The sequence below is a fragment of the Triturus cristatus genome, chromosome 4_1, assembly GCF_964204655.1.
Source record: "Triturus cristatus chromosome 4_1, aTriCri1.1, whole genome shotgun sequence".
In the NCBI taxonomy this organism is placed as follows: Eukaryota; Metazoa; Chordata; class Amphibia; order Caudata; family Salamandridae; genus Triturus; species Triturus cristatus.
In genome coordinates this window covers 465,221,702-465,247,033 of record NC_140585.1, presented here as the reverse complement: position 1 = coordinate 465,247,033, position 25,332 = coordinate 465,221,702, and the positions used below count along the sequence as shown (strand labels likewise).

At 43.0% G+C, this 25,332-nt stretch overlaps 1 protein-coding gene across 1 annotated transcript in view; it reads left to right on the top strand.

Moving 5' to 3' along the window:
• Positions 1-16,273: 16,273 nt before the first annotated feature.
• The window catches only part of SLC15A5 (solute carrier family 15 member 5), a 374,719-nt gene continuing 365,660 nt past the window's right edge, over positions 16,274-25,332 (top strand). The window contains exon 1 of the mRNA XM_085650569.1: positions 16,274-16,663. Within this exon, the coding sequence (XP_085506695.1) occupies positions 16,297-16,663 (367 nt within the window). The 5' untranslated portion in view covers positions 16,274-16,296. The remainder of the gene's footprint in view (positions 16,664-25,332) is intronic.

Here is a 25,332-nt window from a genome sequence, read left to right as displayed (position 1 = left end):
AAAAATGACCAGAAAGAAAAAAAAGAAACGCAGAAAGAAGCGAAAGAAGTCCTCAAAGACGAAGAAAAGTGCAGGAAGAAGGAAAACGTGCAGAAAGAACAAACAGAAGAGCAGAAAGAAGCCTTGTTGCAAAATCATCCTGTACCCTCAACTTTTTCAGACAGATACTGGTGGTAACTGAGTCTGACTAACCAGTCCTAGAGCCAGTGCTATGTTAAAAGACACTTAGAATACAGTGAAAACACCTACATACACTAGGGAACACTACGCGTTGGGGTCCCCCTGTGATTAGCATGACCTCCTCTGTAAGTTCCTAGTATATAATAGGGCAGGGGGATTAAAACTACCTCTTAAAACGCGCCACAGTGCGTGTTTGCACACGTCACCTCAGGCCCCGTCCCCTCCCTTCACCACTGTCCAAACACACTCTGTGGCTGTTTTAAGTTGGGAGATTAAGTCCCCTTGAATCCTGAGGGTCCCTAGGGTCCAACTAGCCCACTAGGTACCTCCAGTAAGCGCCACAGAGCTGCGTTGCAGAGATGTGTAAAAAGGGGCACGGCCTAGTCCACCTCTCTGCAATGTCGCACAGTGGTGCTTACTGGAAGCACCTGGTGGGCTAGTAGGCCCCCAGGGACCCTCAGGATTGAAGGGGAATTATTTCCCCAACTTAAAACGTGCCACAGGGCGTGTTTGCCCATGTCACCTCAGGACCCGTTCCCTCCCTTCCCCACTGTGTAAACACACACTGTGGCTGTTTTAAGCTGAGAGATTAAGTCCACTTGAATCCTGAGGGTCCCTAGGGTCCAACTAGCCCACTAGGTACCTCCAGTAAGCGCCACAGAACTGTGTTGCAGAGAGGTGTAAAAAGTGGCACGGCCCGGACCACCTCTCTGCAGCGCAGTGGTGCTTACTGGAAGCACCTGGTGGGCTAATCAGCCCCCGGGGCCCTCAGGATTGAAGGGGAATTATTTCCCCAACTTAAAACGCGCTATAGGGCGTGTTTACACACGTCACCTCAGGCTCCGTCCCCTCCCTTCCCCACTGTGTAAACACACCCTGTGGCTGTTTTAAATTGGGAGATTAAGTCCCCTTGAATCCTGAGGGTCCCTAGGGGCAAATTAGCCCACTAGGTACGTCCTGTAAGCGCCATTGCAGAGAGGTGTAAAAAGGGGCACGGCCTGCACCACCTCTTTGCAACTCAGCGCAGTGGCGCTTACTGGAAGCACCTGGTGGGCTAGTTGGCCCCCAGGGTCCCTCAGAATTGAAGGGGAATTATTTCCCCAACTTAAAATTCCCCTCCCTTCACCACTGTGTAAACGCGCCCTGTGGCCGTTCTAAGTTGAGAGATTAAGTCCCCTTGAATCATAAGGGTCCCTAGGGTCTCCATGCTCCCTTAGAAATTGTTCGGCAATCACTTTTGTTTGTTGCACAATTTCATAAAGGAAGTCAACATCCAAACAGAGATGGACGTAGTCAAATGGCAAAATGTTAGCCGTATCGACTTTACATCCAGCGTTACCAGTGAAAGGCGGATTTTAGGTCTGAAATAAATTGGGAGGCTGCCAAGAGAGCGCTCCATCTGTGGTTGCAGCAGCATGTGCCTGCTCTCTGGGTTGCTCTAACCTGCTACTGGTGTCCCGTGGCACAGACTGTGCTTGCAAAGGGACAGCACGAATGACATTGTGTCCTTCAGAATCACTGGAAAATGAGTCGTCGGATGGAACTGCGCCGACTGAAAAATCACTCTTAGATTCTGCTCCGTAGTCCTCTCCCTCAGATGCTGTCTCAGAATATGCTGTCTCAGTCTCTGGTCGTGCCTCAGAGCTGGACTTCAGAACCAGATTTAGGGCCTGGGCAGCATTCATTCAACAATACACCATCTCTGCTAGTGCCTAAAACCTTCCTTTTAAAACACTGTCCTCCTTAGAAGGCATATAGGTTGTTGGTTTCAAAGTGTAGGTGGGTGTGTGCATGTGTGAAGTGTGCAATAGTCAGTAATGACGAAGTTACCTTACCTTTTCTTTGAGAAATCCGTAGGCTCTCCAAAACCACTAAGAAAGAGAGAAGAAGACACAGTATTACTTTACCTTGCCACATACCCTTCATCGCAGCCTTTAGCGCTGTTGGCAGCCAGTGCGACAATCATTTTGGTGCCCCCCTCCCATGACCTCCAATAAATATCTGTTATTCAGCACCAAGATGCCTACGGGTGAACGTGTGCTTTATAAATGCACACTATGACCTCCTTGGATTCCCACACAACCATCCAGCAAACGTGCCCCTCATCTCTCCATAGCCCCTCTCTCACATGCATTTCATTTGTTTCAAAGAGTTTCTAATGTGTGGCTTTACTAATCCACTTAGCTATCCACATAATACAGATCTGTTCTTTCCAGCATGCCCTCTGGTTTACTTCATGGCATCAAAACTGCCACTTGGCAAAAGTCAGATATCTCTCTCTCTCTCTAGCAGGATTTTTTTTTTACTCTGCAGCAGTACCACACTTTACTGCCTTTCATGTAACTTCAAAGAGACTCATTATTGTTTGTTGTGAAGTTCCTATATTACCTATACAGGATCTGCACGTTTTGGATAAAATAAACTGTTGGATTGGTGGCAGACCTATTCCGTGCACCCCCACCGGATACATTGGCCTGTTTGCATAAGCTAGCTCACAGTGCCACTAGAATCTCCACTTATCGAGGAGAGAATAGTTTTTTCAACCTCAGAACATGGCAAACCTGATTCCACAGGATCGTGGAAACAATATACTAGTTTTCGCTCAGTCACTCGTGCTCACTTAGTTTGTCTCAGAGATACACGGAAAAAACAGTCTGGGCGTTTCAATAAGTATTTATTGAACAGTTGTTATTCTAGTGTAGAATTGATGAGCTGCAACAACCATTAGACAGTAGCAGAGATATATGGGTAGCAATACTACAGAAGTAAAGGAATGGTACAGTTCTACGATTTTGCAGTAATCATGAATATATACAAGTACATAAAACACATAATAAGAAAGTGCGTACTCCTACGATGTCTCCCTAACTATATGTACCTAAATGTACCTAGCATCTGTGTAGGTTTTATGTCAAGAATCCCACTAGGATATAGTCCACCCCATTACCTGAGAATTAGAGAATGTGGGACCCTGTCCTGGTCTCGAATTAGACACCCGGCGGGGATGTTAGACCACTGCTAGCTGGAGCTTCTGCATGCAGGAATCTCAGCATCTCTGGTCAGTGTGTCAGCCCGGAAGTCTTGGTCTCCTCTATCTGTCTAAGCAAGACATGTTGTATATTACTCCCACAGGTCTCACCAGTGGTCCTACCTCGCTGTGTTACTGTGTCGGCCTAAAGGATGATGTCGGGCTTGAACTTTAACATAGATGTTATACAAGAGATGTTCGTCCTGCTGTGAGTCCTGCTGTGCTTCCAAGAAGCCTCATGCATAATGTATGAGTATCGAACCAGAGAAAAACCTGCGTTCTGAATGCAGTGTTGTATCTAGGTAAAAGGTCAGTCCCTATGAACCGTTATGTATGTAATGTAGGGGAGGATATAGGTGAAAGGCTGCAGTGTTACCTGAGCCTATATAGGGTTCCTATATGGAATGTAACATGTTTTTTCACAGTCTCATCATTTCAGCATGAAGCTTTTTCAAATGCTATACAACAAAGTCCTAGATGTTGCTTATTTATATTATGCCTCTAACAAGCACTGACAAAGCTAATAGTACTAACTTGTAGGTGTAATGTTGCTTGTAGTATTATACCTGAATGGAATGACAGAAGTCGCAAAATACCAGTCAGGCAGAACCCAAAACTAAGCTCAGATTTTCAGCTTACGTGTTTTAAAGCCACACCCTTAATTACATCAGCCACACCTCTACCCCCGCCCCAGCTTTTTTCATCCCATGCAAGGCCCTGACAGAGAGACTCGCATCACACTGATGTCACAGATGGGTGGGAGGGGGAACGGAGAGAGATGCGGAAAGCCTTCCTCGTCTCTCCCAGGAAAATTAAAAAAAAGAAACTTCTGGTGCTTTGCACCGGAGGATTAAAGGAGGCCCTCCCTGGTGTCGGCCAATGGACGTGCGCCGCACCAGGGAGGCAGTGCTTGCGTCGGCCATTGGCTGACGCAAGCACCAAAAGGGTTAAAAACAGTAAAACCAATACAATAAAGAAAGTTAAAACTATCATAAGGCCATTTGAACAGTGATTAATCAACAGACATTGTTTGTCTTAGGATTTCATGAGTGAAGTGAAGAGTGAATAATTAGCACCTTGTTAAAAGGTGTAACTAGAGCATTTGTCTAAGTCACATTGATAGCAGCAATGGTGGGCAGTGCAATACAGTATTCAGGCCCCTACACTGCCCTGTCTGATTCTCCACACTCCCAAGTAGCGAGACAGAGCCAACACAATCAGGGGTGATATATTTGATCTGGGGATTCCTGAAGACAGCCCTAAAATCCCCAATCCCCATGCGCCAACAGAGCGGTAATATCCACTTCTTTCTGTGATTATGATAGCGCTTGCAAAAGAACAATATGTGATTGATGCATTCCTTAATCTGAGGGCAGAAAGGGAAGGATAGGTATAGGTTAGTATCATGTTGCCTCCATTTAGCAGTAAAGGGGCGCAGCGGTAGGGTCCCAATTCGAAATTCAATGAACAAGGTTTTTCGATGGAGTCCATCTATTCTTCCATGAGGTAAGAATCTTTGAATTCCAGGAAAGCTAGGGTCAAGGTACCAAACTCTTGTTCCTGCTCAAATCTCCATCTATGTAACTCCAGTAAATCCCCTTGAGTGCTGCCTCAGACACAATGGAAATGGCTCCCGGGTTAGTCCACAAATGTTCACATCCCAATTTTGCCAAGTAAGTCTTAAAGTGCTCTAACCAGAGAATCCTAGAAACTCCAGGCTGCCTGAGTAGCTCCTCCGAACCCGCCTGCTACAGAACAAGGTCCGCTGAGCCCAAAGTCATCTCCAATAGAGCAGAGGTCTAAGGGCTGCTTTATGAGCGAAAGACCTGTGGCATAGATCAAATTACAATAGCAGGAGTGGGGTTCTAGTTGGAAAATTTGTTAAAGATCACAAAAATAGGCTCTTGCCCACCTCCAATGTAGTAGTCCTTTCATGTCCCCATAGTTCTCACCCATACAAAGCCCCACCTGTAGCTTGTAGGTTGAAGATTTGGATGACCGGTGATGCTGGTCAGATGCTAGGACCCTTAAAGCCCCTCAGGGCTCAAGCTTCAACCTGCTCCTATGAATCTGGGCAGACCAGCCAAAATTCTCCGTCAAGGTGAGGCTCAAGGTTAAGGTATATTCAAAAGGTATGACATGTCTAAAAATATGAATATATACATATTATTCAATATTAAAACTTGTGAATTTATTTATTAATAAGTAGAATATTTAGAATTTTTTGTATATTAAAACTTTTTATTTAAAAGTAAAATTTAAATCTGTGCAATTAAAAAAAGAAAAAAGATTTTTAAAGAATGCAAGTTACGTTTTTGATAATGTTACAAAATATGAAAATCATTTGCATTTTCTAAAAATAGTTGTTAAATTTGTGTTTTAAAAAAAATAACATTTATGAACATTAATAAATATTTAGTTTTTTAGAAATGTTACCGTAGTAATTTAAATAGTACTTTCATCATTTAAAAGATATCTATGAAGGGTTGTAGTTAATTTAGAGTGTTTTACATAATAATTTACTACATTATATCCTACACAAATATTTTGAGAATATGCAGTATTGATTGTCTTTGTAATATGTTAATTTCATAACAGGTTATATAAAGTGTCATATTGTGAAGTTAAAATTATTAGTGTCCAACATCTTCCCTATTATGTTTTATATTAGAGTGGGAATAGTAAAGACCCCCCCATTATGGGGCCGAATACGATGTTGATCGGAAAGCCTCCAACTGGTGGTTGGAAGATTTCCGATGGCGATCAGACCCTTTCCAACCGACAAAGTCAGTTTGCGGTCCGACCACCGAATTAGGATGTCGGCTGTCGAAGTGAGAACCGGCTGGTCATTCCGACACGGTTCCGACCAACTCTCTGAGACTTTTGGCTGGTCGGAACCGCACCGTAATCCCCTATGCACGGTGTTTCCGCCATCGGGATTACGATGTTGGTTTCCAACAGCCTCTCCGTGCTGGCCTTTCACACACGGAAAGGCTGTCGGAAAGCGACTTTGTGGCCCCTCCTAGAAGGGCCCCTTTGCATCCGTGGCCTACTGTTGGTGGCCAAGGGAGACCTAGGGGGCCCCCGGTAAATCCATGCACTGTGTGCCAGGCCCCATGGGGAGCCTGCCACAGGGTCCAGGGTTTTACACACACACCCATTTCTCCATGGGAGCCAGTATTACGGACGTTTTACGGCCGTAACACAAGCTCTCATAGAGAAATGTGAGTATCTGACTGAAAAGTGTTCATTCACATGGTAATCAGGCGGTCGGGACCACCGACTGGAAGTCGGTTGGTCCCAAGACCGAGATGGTTTCGGTCAGAGGCAACTCCGACCTACATCATAATAAGCCCCTTAGTATTTAACACCTTCCCCAATATGGTTTAGATTTGAGTGGGAATAGTAAATGTAACCCCTTTAGTGCCCACACCTTCCCTAAAGAGTTTTAGATTGAAGAGAAAATACTCTTTATTTCAGTTTTTGCAATACCACAGAAGAGATACATTGATTTAAAGGAAAAAAAGACACAAAAAGTTAAAATTTATCAAAAGATAAAACCAATCAATAAAACAGTCAGGTTAAAACCATCTCATAAAAACATATTTTGATACAATAGTGGCCCTAAACAGTTAGCTCTATGTGGCAATTGAATTGAAATCTGAGGAATACCTCGTCTAAAAGTGCTATCTAGCTTGTTCATTTAGTACAGAGGTAATGCATCTTATTACAAACCATGTAATCATTAAACCTGGGCAGTTTTTTCAAGGAATACCGATACGGCAAGGAAGAGGAGGAGGGCAGCCCGGGGACACCACAGTACAGATAAATGGTTTTAAAAGCTAACACCAAGAGAGGGGCTGGGTTAGTTTGGAGGATCCTAATGCCTCCTTGTGATTTTTAGTACCCAAACCCCAGCAAGTAGGAGGCAGCCATTTCGACCTAGGCCTGTTAAATAAACTGGGCGAGAAAAAACATAAGTAGAGCAAGTTTCTTTTGCATATCCACCCATATGGTTTAGATTGGAGTGGGGATAGTAAATGTAACTCCATAGGTGTCCAACACATCCCCAAATAGGTTTAGATTGCAGTGGTAATAGTAATTAGATTTAAGGCCCGATTACGAGTTTGGCAGTCTGACCGACAGAACACCATCTCCGCCAGTAGACCACAACGCTGGCAGCCTTCAGACCGCCGTATTATGAGTTTACCATGGTGCCGGTGGTGTGGCTGAGGAGATCTTGCAGCGGTGGTGATTATTTTCCATATGTATTGATGCCTATGTTAACATTTTTACTGTATATGTTTCGAATGCACAACAAGCATGCCATGGGTATATTGCACAAAAAGGACTTACCTGTATATTGCCGCAAAAAAGGTCGTAATCCTTGTGGTGAAAATGGTGCTGTGAAGGAGGGATCAGCAAAAAGGACTCCACGTCAAACTCTTTTGAGAAGAACAGGAAAAGAGAGAGTAATCACTGCAAATCCTGCCTTTCTGCCATCTTGAAGCTTGGAATCGTACCACTATGGTCAGCTCACCAGAACGGACCCCGAACACGAGGCACCAGCTCGTGCATTCACAATGCCCGGCCTACTCCTCATGCCATGCCGACCACCACCTACGACACTCTCCTTGCTCCCTGCAACCTCTCCAACATGAGTAGGAGTCTTGACCCAAAACTTGAACAGGAAAACCTTCAGCAAGACTAATCAAGAATCAAGGGACTGTATCCAACCCATGCTCCATCATGGTTGGCTTGATCTTTTGACTTTCAACTAGTCCAGTGCGTCTAGATAGCCGTGGTTGGCTAGTTCTGCTTTTAGGTGTTATTTTACAGTTTATTCTTTAAAAATTCATAACTCATGTTCTACTGATTGGAATTTTACCATTTTGATCTTGTTTTATTTATTAGATGTCACTCTATTTTTCTAACCTGGTGTGGGATCTTTTTGTGTGGTGTTTTGATAGGTTTACAGCTTGGAGTGCTGCAGATATACCTTACACATTTTCTTCTAGTTAAGCTTGACTGCTCTGTGCCAAGCTACTGTTCTCTATTGTTCATTAATTCACCACCCCAAGTTGCGTTGGGAATAAAACTGCTAACTCTCAGGAGCTTGCAGACAGGCTGTAGGAAATCTTTGATGACAAAATTACTACCATCTTGCAGGGTAGTTGCAGGCTTTAACAATCTTATTGATCAGAATGCCACCTCCTCTGCCTTTATTCAAATTGACAACTTCTTTCTAAAGGAATGTGTAGTGCAAGAATCATCATGCACCAAAGACAATACACATAACCTAATTATCTTGAAACAGTAGAGTTTTTAACCTACACGACAGTTACTTGTAGGTTTAAATATTGAGGTTCTACACACAAATATTTCCCAGATGGGAGACTCTGAAAGCAGCACAATGGGCACTGAAGAAAATTAAAAGGCTTTATTATACTACTCAGACCATCTACTTCCGGTATGAACAAGAGTTCTACCATCAGATTTCCAGAAATTCTATGGGAGCAACATTTGCACCCAGTCTGCCTTGTATCTGTGTTGAGATATTTGAAAATAAATGTATTTTATCCTACTAACCTACCCAGATCCATCATTACTACCTGAGAATGACACATAGCATATTTTGGATCTGGTAATTTGATTGTGCAGAATTCTGCGAAATTTCATAAAAATTCAATAAGATTCTGCAAGGGGCGGAGTGGGCATTCAATGCTATTTTATTAGAGCAAAATGCACCCTCATGCCCAAAAATCGATGCGAGAATGCATTTGATCTAAGAAATAGTGCTGCCAAATACCAAATGCACTTGCAGTGCATATGCCTCGGCTCCCTTGCATACTCTGCAGTGATTACTTTAGAGTATGTAACTGTGCGCCAAGGGGTATGCACTCTAAGTACATTTGGTATTTGGCACCGCTGTGCATACCCCTCTGTGTCCCTACATACTTTTCAGTAATCAGTACAGAGTATGTAAGGGCTACAAGGGTATACAGTGTGCATACCCCTCAGCGCCCTTAGATACTCTGCAGGGGTTATAGCAGAGTATATAAGCGCACAGAGGGATATGCACTGCTGTGCATACCCCTCAGTGCCCTTACATACTCAGAGTTTGTAAACCTTACATACTCTAAGTATGTAAGGGTGCAGAGGGGTATGCACTGCAGTGCAGCCAGTGGTTTTTAAACAGGGTCAGAAGAGGGAGCTGTATCTCTATGTTTAAAAATCATTGCATATTAAAGTTTAATCTACGGTGTTTTTTAAACATAGAGGGACTGCTCCCTCTTCAAGCCCTGTTTAAAAACCAAACTGTGCTGATTATTCTGCGAGCAAAGTGGTGACATTTATTAGTAATTCTGTGCTACAAGAGTAACACAGAATTTCTAAAATTCCTCCAATTCTGCCGGCGGAAAAAAAAAATCCACTCATCCCTAGTTCCTATGCCAAACAACAGTTCCTCAACTGCCTTAGTGTCCAATACCCCCGTTTTGATATTCAATTAGGTTATCAGTAACGTAAAAATAATATTCCTGAATTAGTAAGCAAATTAATCCCATCAGCACACCAGAATCCAAGAGATAAGAATCCCTTGCTGCTTAACAGATCCTTTTAACACTGGAACTCTTTGTGACAACCTACCACTTTTGAGTTCATACATTAACAAAAAACGGATATAACAAAAAACACACTGGTCCCTAGCAACAGTACTTTTGATACAAAGAACAAAATGGTGAATATCATTTATTCAGAGTAGTTTATGAAAAACAGTTTCAAGACACATAGCAGCGAAGTGAATATTGGTGCAAAACAAGTGTGCAGGGTGCTCTCTTTTGATGTGATACACTAAAGAGATAAGTTGTGATCAACAAGTGTATCTACAAACACATGAACAGCATAATAAAGCTGCAGGCCTCGTTGGGGGATTAAAACTGGGGCAAATCTGAATAAGACTGGGTAAAATCTCCCAAATTACTTAAATTACAAGATATGAATAACTGTATAGGATGGGGGTAGTTCAAACCTGCTGCAAAGAAAACGGCAGGGGGGGGCAACATGAACATGTCGTGGGAACAACGACCATGTTATATGAATCAATCCCTAAAGAGGGTTCAACCTGTGCGACTGTTAGACCTGGCATTTCTTGGCGTGATTTCCCCTGACTTTTTGCCTCTACCTCCTCTATTGTTGATGCTGTGATGGATTGCGTTTTACTGGCTTAGATGCTTTGGGCACTTTGCCACTGCTGATAAGTGTCAAAGTGCAAGTGTTATGGTAATTGGTTGTCCATAATTGGTATATTTGTTTTACTAGTAAAGTCCCTAGTAAAGTGCACTTTGTGTGCCAGGGCTGGTAATACCAATGCTATTCATGGGCCTGCAGCACTGATTGTGCCACCCACGCAAGTAGCCCTAAAGAGAGAACTTGGCTTGCCACTGCAGTGCCTGCGTGCAGTTTGCTAACTGCCATGTTGTCCTGACAAGTGCGCCCACTTGTCAGGCCTTACCCTTCCCTTTCCATGCACATCAGACACCCCTATGGTAGGCCCAAGGTACCCCTCTAGGCAGGGTGCAGTGTCTGTGAAAGGTAGGACATGTACTGAGATGTGTACCATGTCTTAACAGTGAAGTACTCTCCATTTCCTTTTTCACTGTTGCAAGGCCATAGGACAGAATGGGGAAGAATGTGTAATATGCTTCCAGCCTATCTTCCCATAGGCTTAAGATGGAGAGGTGAAGTTTAGTGTGCCGGAACTCACAATTTATTAACACATCTTTTTGTGAAGGTGGTTTTTGAATTGTGTGTTTAGAAACCACACTTTTAGAAGTAGCTGGTTTTCTTGTTCTAACAATTCTGTGTGTCTTTGCCTGGTTGTGGATTGACTGTCTGGATTTGAATGTGATAGGATCAGCGAAGTGTCTTGACCCAGGGGCGGGGTAGGTGAGACAGCAACAGGTTGACCTGCATCTGGAGTGTAGCAGGAAGGAGTAGCCCCTGGAGGCGAAGAGGCCTGGGCTGCCGCCATAAAACAATGGCTCCATCTCCTGCTGAGTGATTGAGGAGCCAGACCCCACTATCAAAGGAAGAAGATGCCACTGTCAGGGAGACTCCCAGAGCTGATTTAGACAGGAGTCAGTGCCCCCTGAAAAACAAAGACTTCAAAGACATTTAGGGGTATAACTATGAGAGCTGAAACCCCTGAACGTTGAACTGATCAAGACTGAAAAGGATTGAAACTACTTTGTGATCAAGAGGAACCTCGGCCAAGGATGAACAGCTGAAGAGACTGAAGAAAAGGACTGACCCTTGCTGTGTGTTCTGGGGCTGGCCTGCAGTTTGCAGTTTGCTTAGCCTCTCCTAAGGAGAGGCTAAGGAACGTTGCTGTGTGCTGTGTCCCCCTGCTTGAAAGGACTTTGCTGTGTGCTGTGTCCCAAAGTAACTTGTCCCCAAGGGCCGAGGAGAGCTGGCTCCCTGTTGTGGAAACTCAGGAACATAAAAGTTTCCAAGTGTGTCTCAGCGGCGCTGTGTGCGTGTACTTTTTGCAGCCTGAGACCTTTGTAAGCATTGCCCCGAGACTGTGTGATCCGAAACCCAACCGAGTCTCAGCGACGCTTTGTGCGTGTGCGTGTGCAACCTGAGACTGATGTGGGAGTCCGTGGTGCTGGTTGGAAAGTGCCCCATGACTGCAGTGCCCCCGCGGCATGATTCATCGTCCACGCTGCTGTGTAGCTGTTGGGGCCCGAACCGTCATCGTAACGGAGGCTGCGGATCAAGATCGCCGCCGCCGCCAACGCCGGCCCGAGCCGCAACTTGCTGAAGGATTTCGTAAAGCTACGGAAGTTGTGAGGTAATCGTCATCGTTGTTCGCAAGAGGAATCTGCCTAAGACCGTCAGCAACGGAGAAGGCAGCTCTGTAACCTGTCCAGCTACCGCATCGCCTGCATCGGAGCTGCGTCGACATCGGAAGCGCCCAGCAGGACGTCCGATGAGCGGTGAGAGAGAGAGCGAGGCAGCGCATCCCCCAGGTAAGGCTTGGACTCCGGTCGCGAGCCACAAGCGTGTGTGGCCTGGAGAGGCGCCGGAGGAGTACCGGAGTGCTCCTGTCTCTCTCCCACTGCATCACATTAGATGCGCTGAGTTCTCGAGCGGCCCGGACATGCCCAGCAGTACCGGGGCTGCCCTCGGAAGTTCAGGACTGTTTTTTGTGGTTTGGGCCTAGTGGTGCCTGCGCTAATCACGTCGATTAGCCTGGTGTTATTCTTGCATTACAAACTGCCTTATTACTAGCATTAGGGATTGCAATATTACTACATGAAGAACTGCCTGATTACGTGCATTGAGGATTGAATTATTCTCGCATTATGAACTGCCTTGTTACTTGCATTAACGAGTGCGTTATACTTGCATTACGAACTGCTTGATTACGTGCATTGAGGATTGAATTATTCTAGCATTACGAACTACCTGATTACTTGCATTGAGGATTGCATTATTCTAGCATTACGAACGGCCTGTTTACTTGCATTGAGGATTGCATTTTTCTTGCATTACGAACTGCATTAGTCTGATGATACGAACAGCATTACGAACTGCATAACATTGCATTAGGACTGCATTTGAACATCGTGAACTGCTCATTAATACCGCAAGAACCTACAAGTGTTTGTTGGCCTAATAACCGGCAAAGTGAAATATTACGAATATGCATATGTTGGATTTTTATCGTGTGGTCTTACCGCATTTTTTTCTTGATAAAGATACCGCTATTTTCATACATCAGTGTTGTGTCCGTTTGTGGTGTTATCACTGTGTCACTGGGAGTGTGGTTGCAAATACTTTACACATTGCCTTGAAGATAAGCCAGGCTGCTTGTGCCAAGCTACCAGGGGGTGAGCAGGGGTTATCAAAGAGGGTGTCCCTCCTTTCCCTGACTCGAAGCTAGGGTCCCTATTTGGACTAATGCCACTGCCTCAGCCAACTAGAGACCCCCAGTTCTAACAGCGACTAAAAATAATACCGCAGTAAATCTTGAAATTATTAACATTGGAAAATTAAAAACAGGGTAAATACATCAAAATCCTCACAATAAACAAATATATAATATGGACAGCAAGAGTCCAACTTGAGTTATATATCAAGGTATTAGCCATATGGATGGAATGAAATAAACAGGCCACAAGAGTCTAAAAATTATGAGTTAATAATGATACTAATTTAAAATCAGTCACCAAATACATGGACAACTGAAGATAGGCAGACAGGGAACCCACAATGTATTCCAAATATAGCAGAAAAATGTTCCAAATCAAAACAAGTGTTGGGGTATCACGGAGCAAAGAGTTAACAAGAGTGACTAAACTGAACTAAGTACTCTCAGTGATAAAGATATTATTTATTAGCAGCCAAATAAAGCCAATCAATAAATACATTCAAAGCAATGTTCACAGTGTTAGTCACCCAAATTCACCTGTTATCGTGTAGTAAAAGCAAGTAATCAACATTCTGTAAGCTTGCAAGGGCATTTAATCACTTCAATGATCCATCATTTAATTTCACCAGCTAAATAGTTCTTTTTTTATGCAATGCTATACCAAGAGAATTTCTGGACACAACATTTAAGTCTGGATGGGTGTTGTACGATTCTTCTTAGACCTCCTGAGTGGTTCTGCCAATATATGAGAGGCCACAGGGACACTAGGCAATAAATGACATTCCTGGCCATGCAGTTATAGAAATGTTCAGTACCATGTAAAGCCATTCAAGATAAAGATGTAGCCCTACTAGTGGTATTGCAGGTAGGGTAGTTACCACACCGGAAATGGCCAATATTCAGATTCAAACCGAAACTTTGAGCCAGAGTGGGATTAGGGAAATCAATATAGGCCCTGACTAATTGTTAAACAAGTTCTGCAGCTGTTTGAAAGGAAACCAAATGCCAATTTTTAAGAGTTATCGTTTTTGTTTTATTGGATTCTGTAGCAAACATGGATAAACACACTCATTTACAGTCCTTTTTTGGTGGTCTTGTACCTGAAGTAGAGATTGGTGGTCATTATACTAAGCACGATTTAATGATCTTTGAACAAATATGCTCAGGTGACCACATGCCTTAAGTTTGGCAGCTAGTATTCCATCTTCTTTGAAATAATAAGATTTGTTGGTACAGTTGCATCTCAAATCCCAAAACAAAGCAAACAGCAATTTGGCTTTTAATTTCTGAGGAAAATTACTATTACATTTCACAATTGTATTACAAGATGTCGGTTCCGTATACAGCGAAGTACATAATGGGCTATCATCTTCGTGAATAGACAAGTCTAAAAAAATAATGGATTGATTATTATCGTCTATTGTGGTAGATTAATTAGTACTTCTTGAATTGATCCGGTCATGAAACGTTTTAAGTTCAACATCACTGCCTCTCCAATTTGAAAATACATTATCTACATAATGACTACACTTACGTATGTTACATTTGAATAGGCTACTTTCATGAGAGATGAACTTTTCTGCTAAACCATATAAATCTGCTATATCGGGAGCAAAAATTGCTCCCTAGGAAACATTGTTCGTTTGTGCATAGAAAAGACCATTTAACATAAAAATAGGTATTTTCCTGAAAGCTATGAGGGCACACTTAATAATAAAGTATGTGGGGCCTCTGCAGGGACAAGCTCTAGTTTTAAGTATAGTTTCAAGAAAGGACAAGACCTCTGACTGGGAAATATTAGTGTAGAGTCTCTCTGTATCCATTGTGACCAGTAGGTTTGTGCTGATGTCAAATGAATACCCTTCAACATAGACATTACTATCAAGAACAAATGATTTGCTTAGAGACACAAAAGGTTGAGTAAAATAGACGGCATTCTCTGCTAAGGTTTGGAGAACAGATTCACAACTAGCCACAATCGGCTGGCATAGAGTCTTGGAGGTGTTTTATCAACTTTAGGCAGGGTATTAGATTGCAGGAATAGTTAGCCTGGCTTGTTCAATTAAGCAAATTCTTTTTCACACAGCCAGTTATTGTCAAGACCAAATGTAGTAGTGTCTCATGGAAGCAATGGGGTTACAGTATACCTGTGTATAATGTTCTTTGATATTGAGTTGCCTGTGGACTCCACTACTAGTATCATCTTTATCTTGAAGCAAATTCCAATTTTAGACGTCAGCTAATGGATTTGGGTCAGGGGTTTAAGTAGATGGATGTTTCATATGTGGATTGTAGAGTTTAGCAAGTGCGCTGCTGAATTTAAAATACACTTCCCGGAAAGGCAGTGCTTTTGACCGCATAAAATTCCCGGCATTCTCCATCACCCTCAAAAAGCAAGCCTTCAGTCACACCTTGGGAGTAAATATTCCACCAGTGGGCTTCAAGGGTTTGAGATCTAATATCGGCCAGAGCCTATCTTCAGATTTTAGCACCTTAATGAAAGATGGATGCCACGCTGGTGCGAGATTGTCCTTCTCGTAAGACCAAAGCTGTACTGTGGTTCGTTTTTAGGAGCTACCAGTGAAAATGTAAATTAATTGTAGCACAATTAAATACAATACTATAGAATATCATAAATGTATACTTTGTAATTCCTAGAAGGCATATCACATACGAAACGCATTAACCTTCACCAGTGTGCCTTTGTTTCCTTATTCAAGCACAGTTTTGAGTAAATTATGTTAACGTTCATTGTAGACTTTTATTATATAATTGGCCTAGCTCATTGCGTGAATGAACTATTTATGTCACGTCGCATTTGTATGGCATCAATAAGTCAAGTCGGGCATCGAAGGGAAGTATACAATAATCAATGTTCTCAAGAAGCAAATATTCTATGTGCTATCTTGCTGAAAGAGAAAGCCGCGATGTTCGAAAGTGACGATTACTCCAGAGAGGTCCTGGCGTAGACTCGGCTCCTTGGACTAGAAGCGGCGTCTCGGCACCACTGTGTGAAGAACACAGTTAAATTGTGGTGCCACCGTGTGAAATTCGAGGCCAGGGTATCACCCCTTCTTAATTACAGAAACGCCGAGGAGCACACAAACACAGCTTGGCCGACCCAGACACGCCAGGCCCAGGCAGGCAGAGCATGGCCATTATAGACCATCGCAGGAAAAGACATTTTAACTGTAAGACTGTGAGAAAATCGAGGAAATATCAAAGACAGTTCTGGCACCGCGAGCCTTCAGGAAGCAGCCAGCCAAGACAGAGGCTTCAGGTGGGCATCTGCGTGCTGCTCGTGGAGCTGTGCGAGCGGTTCACCTTCTTCGGCACCGTCTGCAACATGATTCTGTTCTGCACCGTCAGACTGGGCTACGACAACCACCAGGCCGCGACGGTGAACCTCTGCTTCGTGGGCGCGTCCACCATAACCCCCGTGCTGGTGGGCTGGTTTGCTGAGACGTGCATGGGAAGGACATCCGTCGTGTACATCTGTGCTTTCCTACACTTTGCAGGTAGGTGGCCACGTTGCAGTGCACTTTGTGATGCATTTATGAGAATGTTATTAGCTGCAAATGTAGCTTCATAGCGCGAATTCAACAGGTGATACTAATGGCAGCAGCATACATTTAGTCGTTTTTATCAAACTGGCATATTGAGGAAACCCATCCAGATTCAAACTCTGACTCAGATTAGAAATCTCTGTGGCAGGGGCACCCCTCCCCTCCCAACCCCTACCCCCTTCCCCTCCACACCACCACCACACACACTGAGCTATCTTAAAGAGATTTTCAAGGGCCCCTATTTTCGTAGTTGCTTTGTACTTAGGTTTTCGTGGTACATATAGCAAAAGGCTATTTATTGGATCTATCATTGAAAGTGGGAATTGTGTATTTTACATACAATGTGAATAAATGTAGAGTGCCAGAAAATTGTTCCAGGGTTCGCTGAACACCTCTGCCAGATTTGTATTTACTAGATTACTTATTTGGGTTATTACGGAAACTCGCGGTTCTGTAGTCCTTAAATGCAGCAACACAACTTGTTTTTGATAACCCTGAAAACCTAACTTAAGCAGGTGAACACCGCGTAAATGGAAATACACCAATGAAAATGCAAAGTAGTGTGCACTCTGTATTTCTTTTGGAACAGGAGACTGGTCATAGACTGGCCAATGGCAGGTTCATCTGCCCCCCTAACCTCTTTATTGTCACATAGCTATGGTGATCAGCTCACTCAAGTCATAGTGAACAGTCCTCATTCCTGCACTACAGATCATTGTTTTCAGGTGTGTTAGTTCAATTGAAGTGATAAAAGACTGCATCACCCAGAATGCATTAGATGCTCACATACAATCTGAGTACTGAAAGCAATAGTCGTAATGACCTGGTAGAAAGCTGTCACCCTTTAGGTAACTGTGTATGTCTGTTGATGGTTTATGTCTATGGTTTTATGCACCCCTCTTTTATGCACCCCAGTCGTCTGCAGGTCCAAAAAGATGTACCTGACAAAAAATAGTAGTCGTGCTAGAGCTAGTCTATTTCTGATAATACAAGTAGGTCATCATCAGTGCCATTCCCTTCTTTTTAGGTATGTTTTTTTTTTTTCCAAGTCATATTTGTTCAAGATACAAAGATCATAGACTTCAAGAGCATAGCATTAAGCATAAACATCCGTAAACATAAAAAATAAGACAAAGATAAACCACAAACCAGAACTGGAGGAACAAATAAAGAAAGTAGAGTCTGCAAATCTACAAAAAAATTAAATAAAAGAGGGATTACAGTATTATTCATGGTGGAAGTTTGAAAAATCCTAGCTGAAATGAATCCAAATCTTAACAAATTTTATCCGGGAAGAGAGACCTCTAGCTTTGGCCAGAGCTAACTTGGAGTCATGGATCTGTTGGATTAGGGCACACCATTCAACCGCTTTTGGAGGGGCAGTGGAGACCCATGACCTTGCAATGCATAGCAGGGCGCAGACTAACATTATCGTGGCTAGGCACTGTAAGTCACCCTTATAATCAGGCTTGACACACAGCACTATCTCCTTTGTTTATAGTAAGACTCGACGGCCCAAACTGTATGACATAAACTTAATCACCCCATCCGTGAATTCTTGTAAGACAGGACATAACACAAACATTTGTACAGTGTCTGCAGCTGGTAGGCTACATTTGGGACATCTACTAGGGGGAGATTTACTAAGATTTTGCGCCGCGTTTGCGTCAGAAAAGCGATGTAAAACGGCGCAAAACCTTTTTTTCCTAATTAACTTTCCAGAGCTGGAAATAACGTAAAAGTAATGTAAAGCAGTGTGTTGGGCTGCTTCGTATTACTTTGCGCTGCGGGGGGTGCCAAGGGTGGTGCATGGGCGTTCCCATGCAACCACCCAAGCTTTCTCACGCTAAACCCAATTTACTAAAAACAGTAGATTGAGTTTAGCATGAGAAAACTGCGCCCTTTTCAACCAGGCACAAGGAAGGAGCAAGGCTTTCATTTCTCCTTCCTTTTCCGATTTTGCATGTGTGCTGCACTGTGCAGTACACATACAAAGTGGGAAAAGCTTTCCCTCGTGTCTAGCATAGTATTTTGTATTCCTGTACAAAACCTATGCTACACTTATGCACACACCTTAGCGCTAAGGTGTGTGCATGGCGCACGGCTGCTGAAATCAGAGCCAGTGAAAGGGGAGGAGAGTTCCACATCTTTAAAAATATGGCGCTCTCCTGCTCCCTCCCTGTCACACAACGCAACGCAGCCTCGCGGGGGGCTGCGCTGCATTGCGCGACTTTTTTGTAAATCTCTTCCCTAGTCTTATCAGAGGTGCCATTCCCTTCTAACAGCTACCCCCCGTCTCCACCTCATAGGCTCCATTTAGACATCCTACATTGTGTGATCCATGCTGAGCCGCTCAGTGTTGACCTTTTAAGTACACACTCTCACATAGAGTCTAATTAACATATTTTAATTAGCTATAGCTCCTACTATGATACCTTTGCCTGGTGAAAATAACTATTTTTACTAACAGCCAGTACACGAACCACATACTCATGGCCCCAAATGGTGGTGTGTGAGAAGGACTTTTAAGTTGTGCCAAAGACATTGTGATTTGTGGCAGTTATTGTCCATAGGTCTCTTTTCATCATTTGCAGTGATGTAAATACTGAAGGTGACCTCTTTAAAGGAGGCAGACCCTATCACAGAGGCTTAATAGGTAGCAAACTATGACTATTAAGTTCACAATCTTACAACTAGAGCAACAGATCTTCTTTAACTCATGACCTGCAGTACCAAATGTTTGAAGGTTCATATTTGTTATCTTCAGATTGTTCAATGTAGAGGGCTTCTTTCCATATTTACGGGTATTGTGTAGCACCACCCAATTCCAATCTTATCCTTAAAAAAAGAATGTGCGGCTGCCATTTTGAGGAGTAAACAAAGAGAAAATAGGATTCAATTCTGTTTGTGATTTGCATCCTTCTGACACATACTGCCAACAAACATGGCTACAATGATGCTTAGACTGAAGTCCTGAATGTATTTACACCCAGGATACAGAAAAGATGGGTATAGCCCAGGTATTGCAATAAACGTCTTGTGAATGTCATGAAACCAGTCTGAAATGTGAGAAAGACTACAAGGTGGCAAACATGACTAAAGATCAGAGCCACATTTGATTTAGGTGAACTAGCCAAAGACTGAATCTTCAAATTATGGTTCCAGCCCATTGGACTCTTGAGGGCGTGTTGCCCAGACCATAAAATCACTTGACCATTGCTAAATCAGAATTGAGTTATACATATACACACACACACACACACCCACACACATGCACAAACTCACACACATACACACACACGCTCACTGATAGATGAGAAAGTATAATTTTCTTCGTAGGGCCGGGCTGGTGGTATGTAGACCTAAATTCTAATTTCATATAACATTTTAACTCCACTGTAAATTCAAAAAGATAAACATACATTTATTGTTGTCTACAGTAGAAGCAGTATTGATTGCACACTGTGGTCCACTTCTGCTCTGTTTTGCCTTTTCTGCTTGTTTTTCTGCCCTCTGTTTTCCCTTTTTCTGCAAGTTTTTCTGCCCTCTTTTTGGCCTTTTCTCCTAGTTTTTCTGCCCTCTATTTTGCCCTCTTCTGCTCTGTTTTGCCTTTTCTGCTCATGTTTCTGCCCTCTGTTTTGCCTTCTCTGCTAGTTTTTCTGCCCTCTGGTTTGCCTTTTCTGCTTGCTTGTTTTTCTGCCCTCTGTTTTCCCTTTTTTTGCTCTTTTCTTCCCACTGTTTCCTCAAGATCTGACTTTTCAACACAGACTTTGCACCCCAGTGCCCAGATACCCCCAGGGGTGACAGTGCCGCCTTCTACAAATGCTTATTGATTGCTAGACCTGACATCCTTGATGTGATCTTCCCCCAGACACTTTGCCTTCTCCCTTCCTGTTTTCTAAAATTCGGTTTTTTTGGCATTAGAACTCTGGGCACTTTACCACTGCTGACCAGTGGTGAAGTGCTTGTGCTCACTCCTTTAAGCATGGTAATATTGGCCTACATCTAATTTACTTATAAATCCATAGTATATCGTACTACATGTACCCAGAGCCTGTAAATTAAATGCTGCTGGTGGACCTGAAGCACTAATTGTGCCACCCACTAAAGTAGCCCTTTAAAACATCTCTCAGGCCTGCCATTGCAGCCTGTAGTGCTGTTTTAAATGACCATTTAAACCTAGCAAAATAAACCTGTGCGATCAAAAATGCCCTACTACTGCTCTGTTTAGTTTGTTCATTTTTCACTGCTGTAAAGCCTATCTCCCAAACTGGATAACATTGGGTTGCCTTACTACATTGAATAGGTGTTAAAGTTTGATTGGGAGCATGTAGAAATGTGATGTTTGGACTCAAATGAATTGGTATTTGAAATCCCTTTTTATGGTAAAGGGGAAGAGAAGAACTTTTCAGAACCAGATGTAGGGTTAGCCTAGAAAAGGCTCCCATTTCAAAGGATGACAAAAGGCATAAATATCGGAACTCCTGAGACACTCTTCAGTACACTCCTGGACATGTGAACATAAAAGGGGGACTGTTTTGTTTCCCAGAGGGCTGTACTGTTGCTGCTTGAGGCCTGGGCTGCCCTGTCCTCTGCGAAGGAAGACTGGATCTGCACCCTTCATCCCAGGCTACCTGAGTGACTCCAGCAATGAGTTGACTGACCCCCTGTTCTTAGATATAGGAACACAACAAGATTCAGAGGCCTCCTTGCAACTGCCCCGCTGACCTACTGCAACTGGACCTGCCTGGACCTGTCTGAGCCCTGCTGTTCTCTGCTAGAGTGAGTCCCTGATCCCCAAGAGGTGCCTTCCCACCTCTTGGCTCGCATCAGAGTGCACTCCTTTAGCAAGAAAAGTAGAAATTCTAAAGTTCTGGACTCTACGCAACAGAGTATGAGAGGGTAACTTTTTCAGCAGGACTAACCTGGTCCCTGTATCTGGCCTGCACTCCATTGCGGTCAGTCTAAACGTGTGACTTTCCCCGGTCTAGTATGACCAAATGACTGCGAGTGGCACTTTGTACATTTAGGCCCGATACCTACTCAAAACTTTAACATTGCATATCTCCAGCTTTGCTGACTGAATTCTTTTTGTTTCGGTCTAACTTTACTTATTTAAATGTACTCTATTTTTTTGGGATTCTTGAGTTATGTTTTCACTCTAATACTGTTTGAGTGCTGCATAAATATTTTACAATCTGCCTCTAAATTAAGCCTGACTGATTTGTTTCAAGCTACCAGAGGGTTAAGCACAGATTCATTTAGTGACTTTTGTGGTTCACCCTCACAAGGATTGTGGTTGTTGCTTGACTGAGGATCCACCCCCGTCAACCAATAACTTGATTTCTTACACTCTATGTAGGGTACAATCCAAAAGCTATTACAACTTAGACATACAACACCGCAAAAATGTAATCCTAACAAAGGATTCTATTTAGAATGTCATCTTATCACTGCAATGCCTAAAAATTCTTTGCAGTGCGATAATGAAACTATCACAGAGAGGAGGTGTAAACCAGATGTTTTAGCTATGAGGACAAAGAAGCATGTACGAGTCTTTAGATTAGGTTAAGGTGCTGGCGCAATCCCCTGAATTCAATACCTGGCAAAATGTTCGATGCATCCCTATTGAAACCAATTGAAAAAAAATAGGGAATTACAATTTTCCTTACAACAGTCATAATGTGATCACTTTGCTTCAATCACTAGATACATTGATTTGTGAGTTGTTGATTGTGTTTACAAGGGCTCCAGATGATATTCTGTTATATAAATTGCTCTGTTATTAGATTTTCTGTGATTTCTATTCAGATGTAGATTTTCTTCTCTCTGGGCAATTAGCATTTCTTCCCAGGAGTGACTAGCCAACTATGCTTCTGTTCTCTTATGCACTCCCTATTGCAACCAAAATTAGCCCAAAACACTAGTCAAGCAGTAGTTTTAACACCTTTGACACTTCCTACCTTTATAGCTTTACATAGATACCACTAAAACATTCAAAACTCTGGGCCCGAATCACAAGGGTAAACTTAGACCAAAAGTCGACGTTTACGACTTTCAGTATTCACAAAGGTAAGTTATGAGCAGTATCTTTACATCTGCACTCTGGGAAAATCTCTGCACTTGGGACAGAATCTCTGCACTCAGGGCGGATCCCCACCCGAGTGTGGAGATTCCACCCCGAGTGCAGAGATTCTGCACCGAGTGCAGACATAAAGATACTACTCATAATCTACCATTGTGAATGCCAAAAAGTAATAAAGCTCGAATTTTGGTCTAAAATTAGACCAAAAGTTTAACTTTACCTTTGTGAATCAGGCCCCCTGACTTTAAACACTATTCACCCACAAACATACTTCAGCTCAACCTCACCTGAAATTAGAACTGATCTGGTCTTCTTCTTACAGACCACTCAGAGAACAAGGAAACATCACTTATCACCTTTTATAAATGTTTCCACATTCCCAAAAGACAATAGACAACATTTCTCATAAAGCAGGCAACTTTGTCACCAGCTACCAACATCACAGCAATGAGCTATACATCAGCCTCTACAATAATGGGAAAATAATGCTTCATTCAAAGACATCAACTTCGATATTTCCACCATCTTTGACCATTTGAAATTCTTAATTATTTCCCTGTCCACCGATGTCGCAACTAGCCCAACCATTAACATAACTCCTCAGTATGATGGTCTACAGCACACATATCTTCATATCAATAAGGGTAACACCTCTCTCTTAGTTACTGTCACTCTCCCACTCCAATCAAGCAGACTTCAAGACTGGTCTTGCCTCACACCCAAATTTCTATCTCTCCCACAAACAGATCCAGCGTCTTGAATGCCTCCTTTCACTAGAACTCTCTTGTTGTCTCCCAATGACACTCCCCTTGCACCGCATGATTACACAGTCAATTAACGGCTCCACCGATATCATGCCAGTCTGTTATCGTATTTTGTAACATCTCTGCTTATTTATCCTTCTGCTTTGGATTTGCTGATGGCCAAATGGGATCAAACTGCTCTATCTATGCATCCACGCCTCAGACTTATACACACCTTCATCTCTATGCTGCACTTCATATTCTACAGCAATTTGAAACATGCATAAGGTAAGTGTGCACTACAAACAAACTGTAAATATCTCACAAAATACCTAACATTGGTAAAGCTAATTTATCTCGTTTTCCTTAAAGCAGCATTGACATTGACATTCTCATCTTCTCAAACAGCTAGCTGTTGAAAATATCATCCAGGATGTGAACGAAAAAATGCAGCTAGTGTGTGTGGGTGGTCTGAGAGGAACATGCTGCGGTGTAATTGTTTTTTTTTTTTTAAACAATGTCTTAATTGGTACGATTCTAAAATGGTATCCACATTTGCCACCTTGAAGAGGCTACACTGGTCTAGAAACTTGCAACCAATATGGTGCCCCCCATGGCAAGAGCCATCCTCTCCATATGGAGGCTTCCCAGTATGCATGTTTAACTGATGGGGTTTAGGGCAGCAGTCAAGATTCAGGTAGTCAGCATAAGCGGGAGTAATTGTCACCTCCTCACAAACATGAGTTGAGACAGCAGCATAACGTGCCCCAGCAACATTGATGGGTCCTACAATCCTCAGTAGGAGCTCCTGACTCAGTCAGCGGTGAAAAAGGAGGTAATAGGGGTGCCAATAAAAGACTGACACACACACATAGTCACTGTCTCTCTCTTACACACTCACACGCATGCACAGACGCATGCACAGACGCCTGCACGCATGCGTGCACATACCTTGAGACCAATAGCATTTTCCAGATCACGGAGCTTCTCGTAAGCTAAAATGTCTGGCGCACTCCTAATCTGCACATTTTAAGCACTTCCTCCCTCTTTCCATTTGGAATCTCTGATGTCTCTGGCTTTAATAATGTGCAACACGTAGTTCACATGTGCTCGTGAACTCTGTAAAATTCATACTTCCAAACGAAATGCACTACAGCAGGGTTCTCCAAAATTGGTCCTTGAGGACCGGGTACAAGCCAGATTTATAAGATAACTACATTTATCTAAATGGGGATGTGCTAAAAATCTGTCATGGATCCGGCCGTCCAGGACCGACTACGGAGAACCCTGATCTACAGTGTAGCAGTTTCTAGATTGTAACCCATTTGATCGAGATTCTCGCACCTGTTTGAAAGAAACCACTTGATGTATATGTATGCCTTTCAGAGAGATGTTGAGCTATCTCAGAAGCTGTGCGAGCAATAGAGAGAGAAAGAGAGGAAGCACATGTACATTTGTGTCTGTATCTCAGAGAGAGAGAGAGAATGAGAAAAAAAGCGAGTGGAAAGGAGGCGAGATAGAGCACAATGCAGAGAAAAAAATGAAAAGAGATGGAAGAAGCAAGGAAGGCGGGTGGATGGAGCGGGGAGAACTAGCTGAAATGGGAAAGAGAGGAGAAAGAAAAAAAGTTGAAAGGAATGGTGATAAACCGATGAAAAAGGGAGAGGCTGGAAACAGAAATCTTTATGCAGAATAACGGGGGAAATATATTGAGAGAGATTAGGGACTGTGAAGGGAAATACGTTTAAGAATAAACAGGGAGAGGGGATTGGAGGTGGGAGAGAATCAAAATG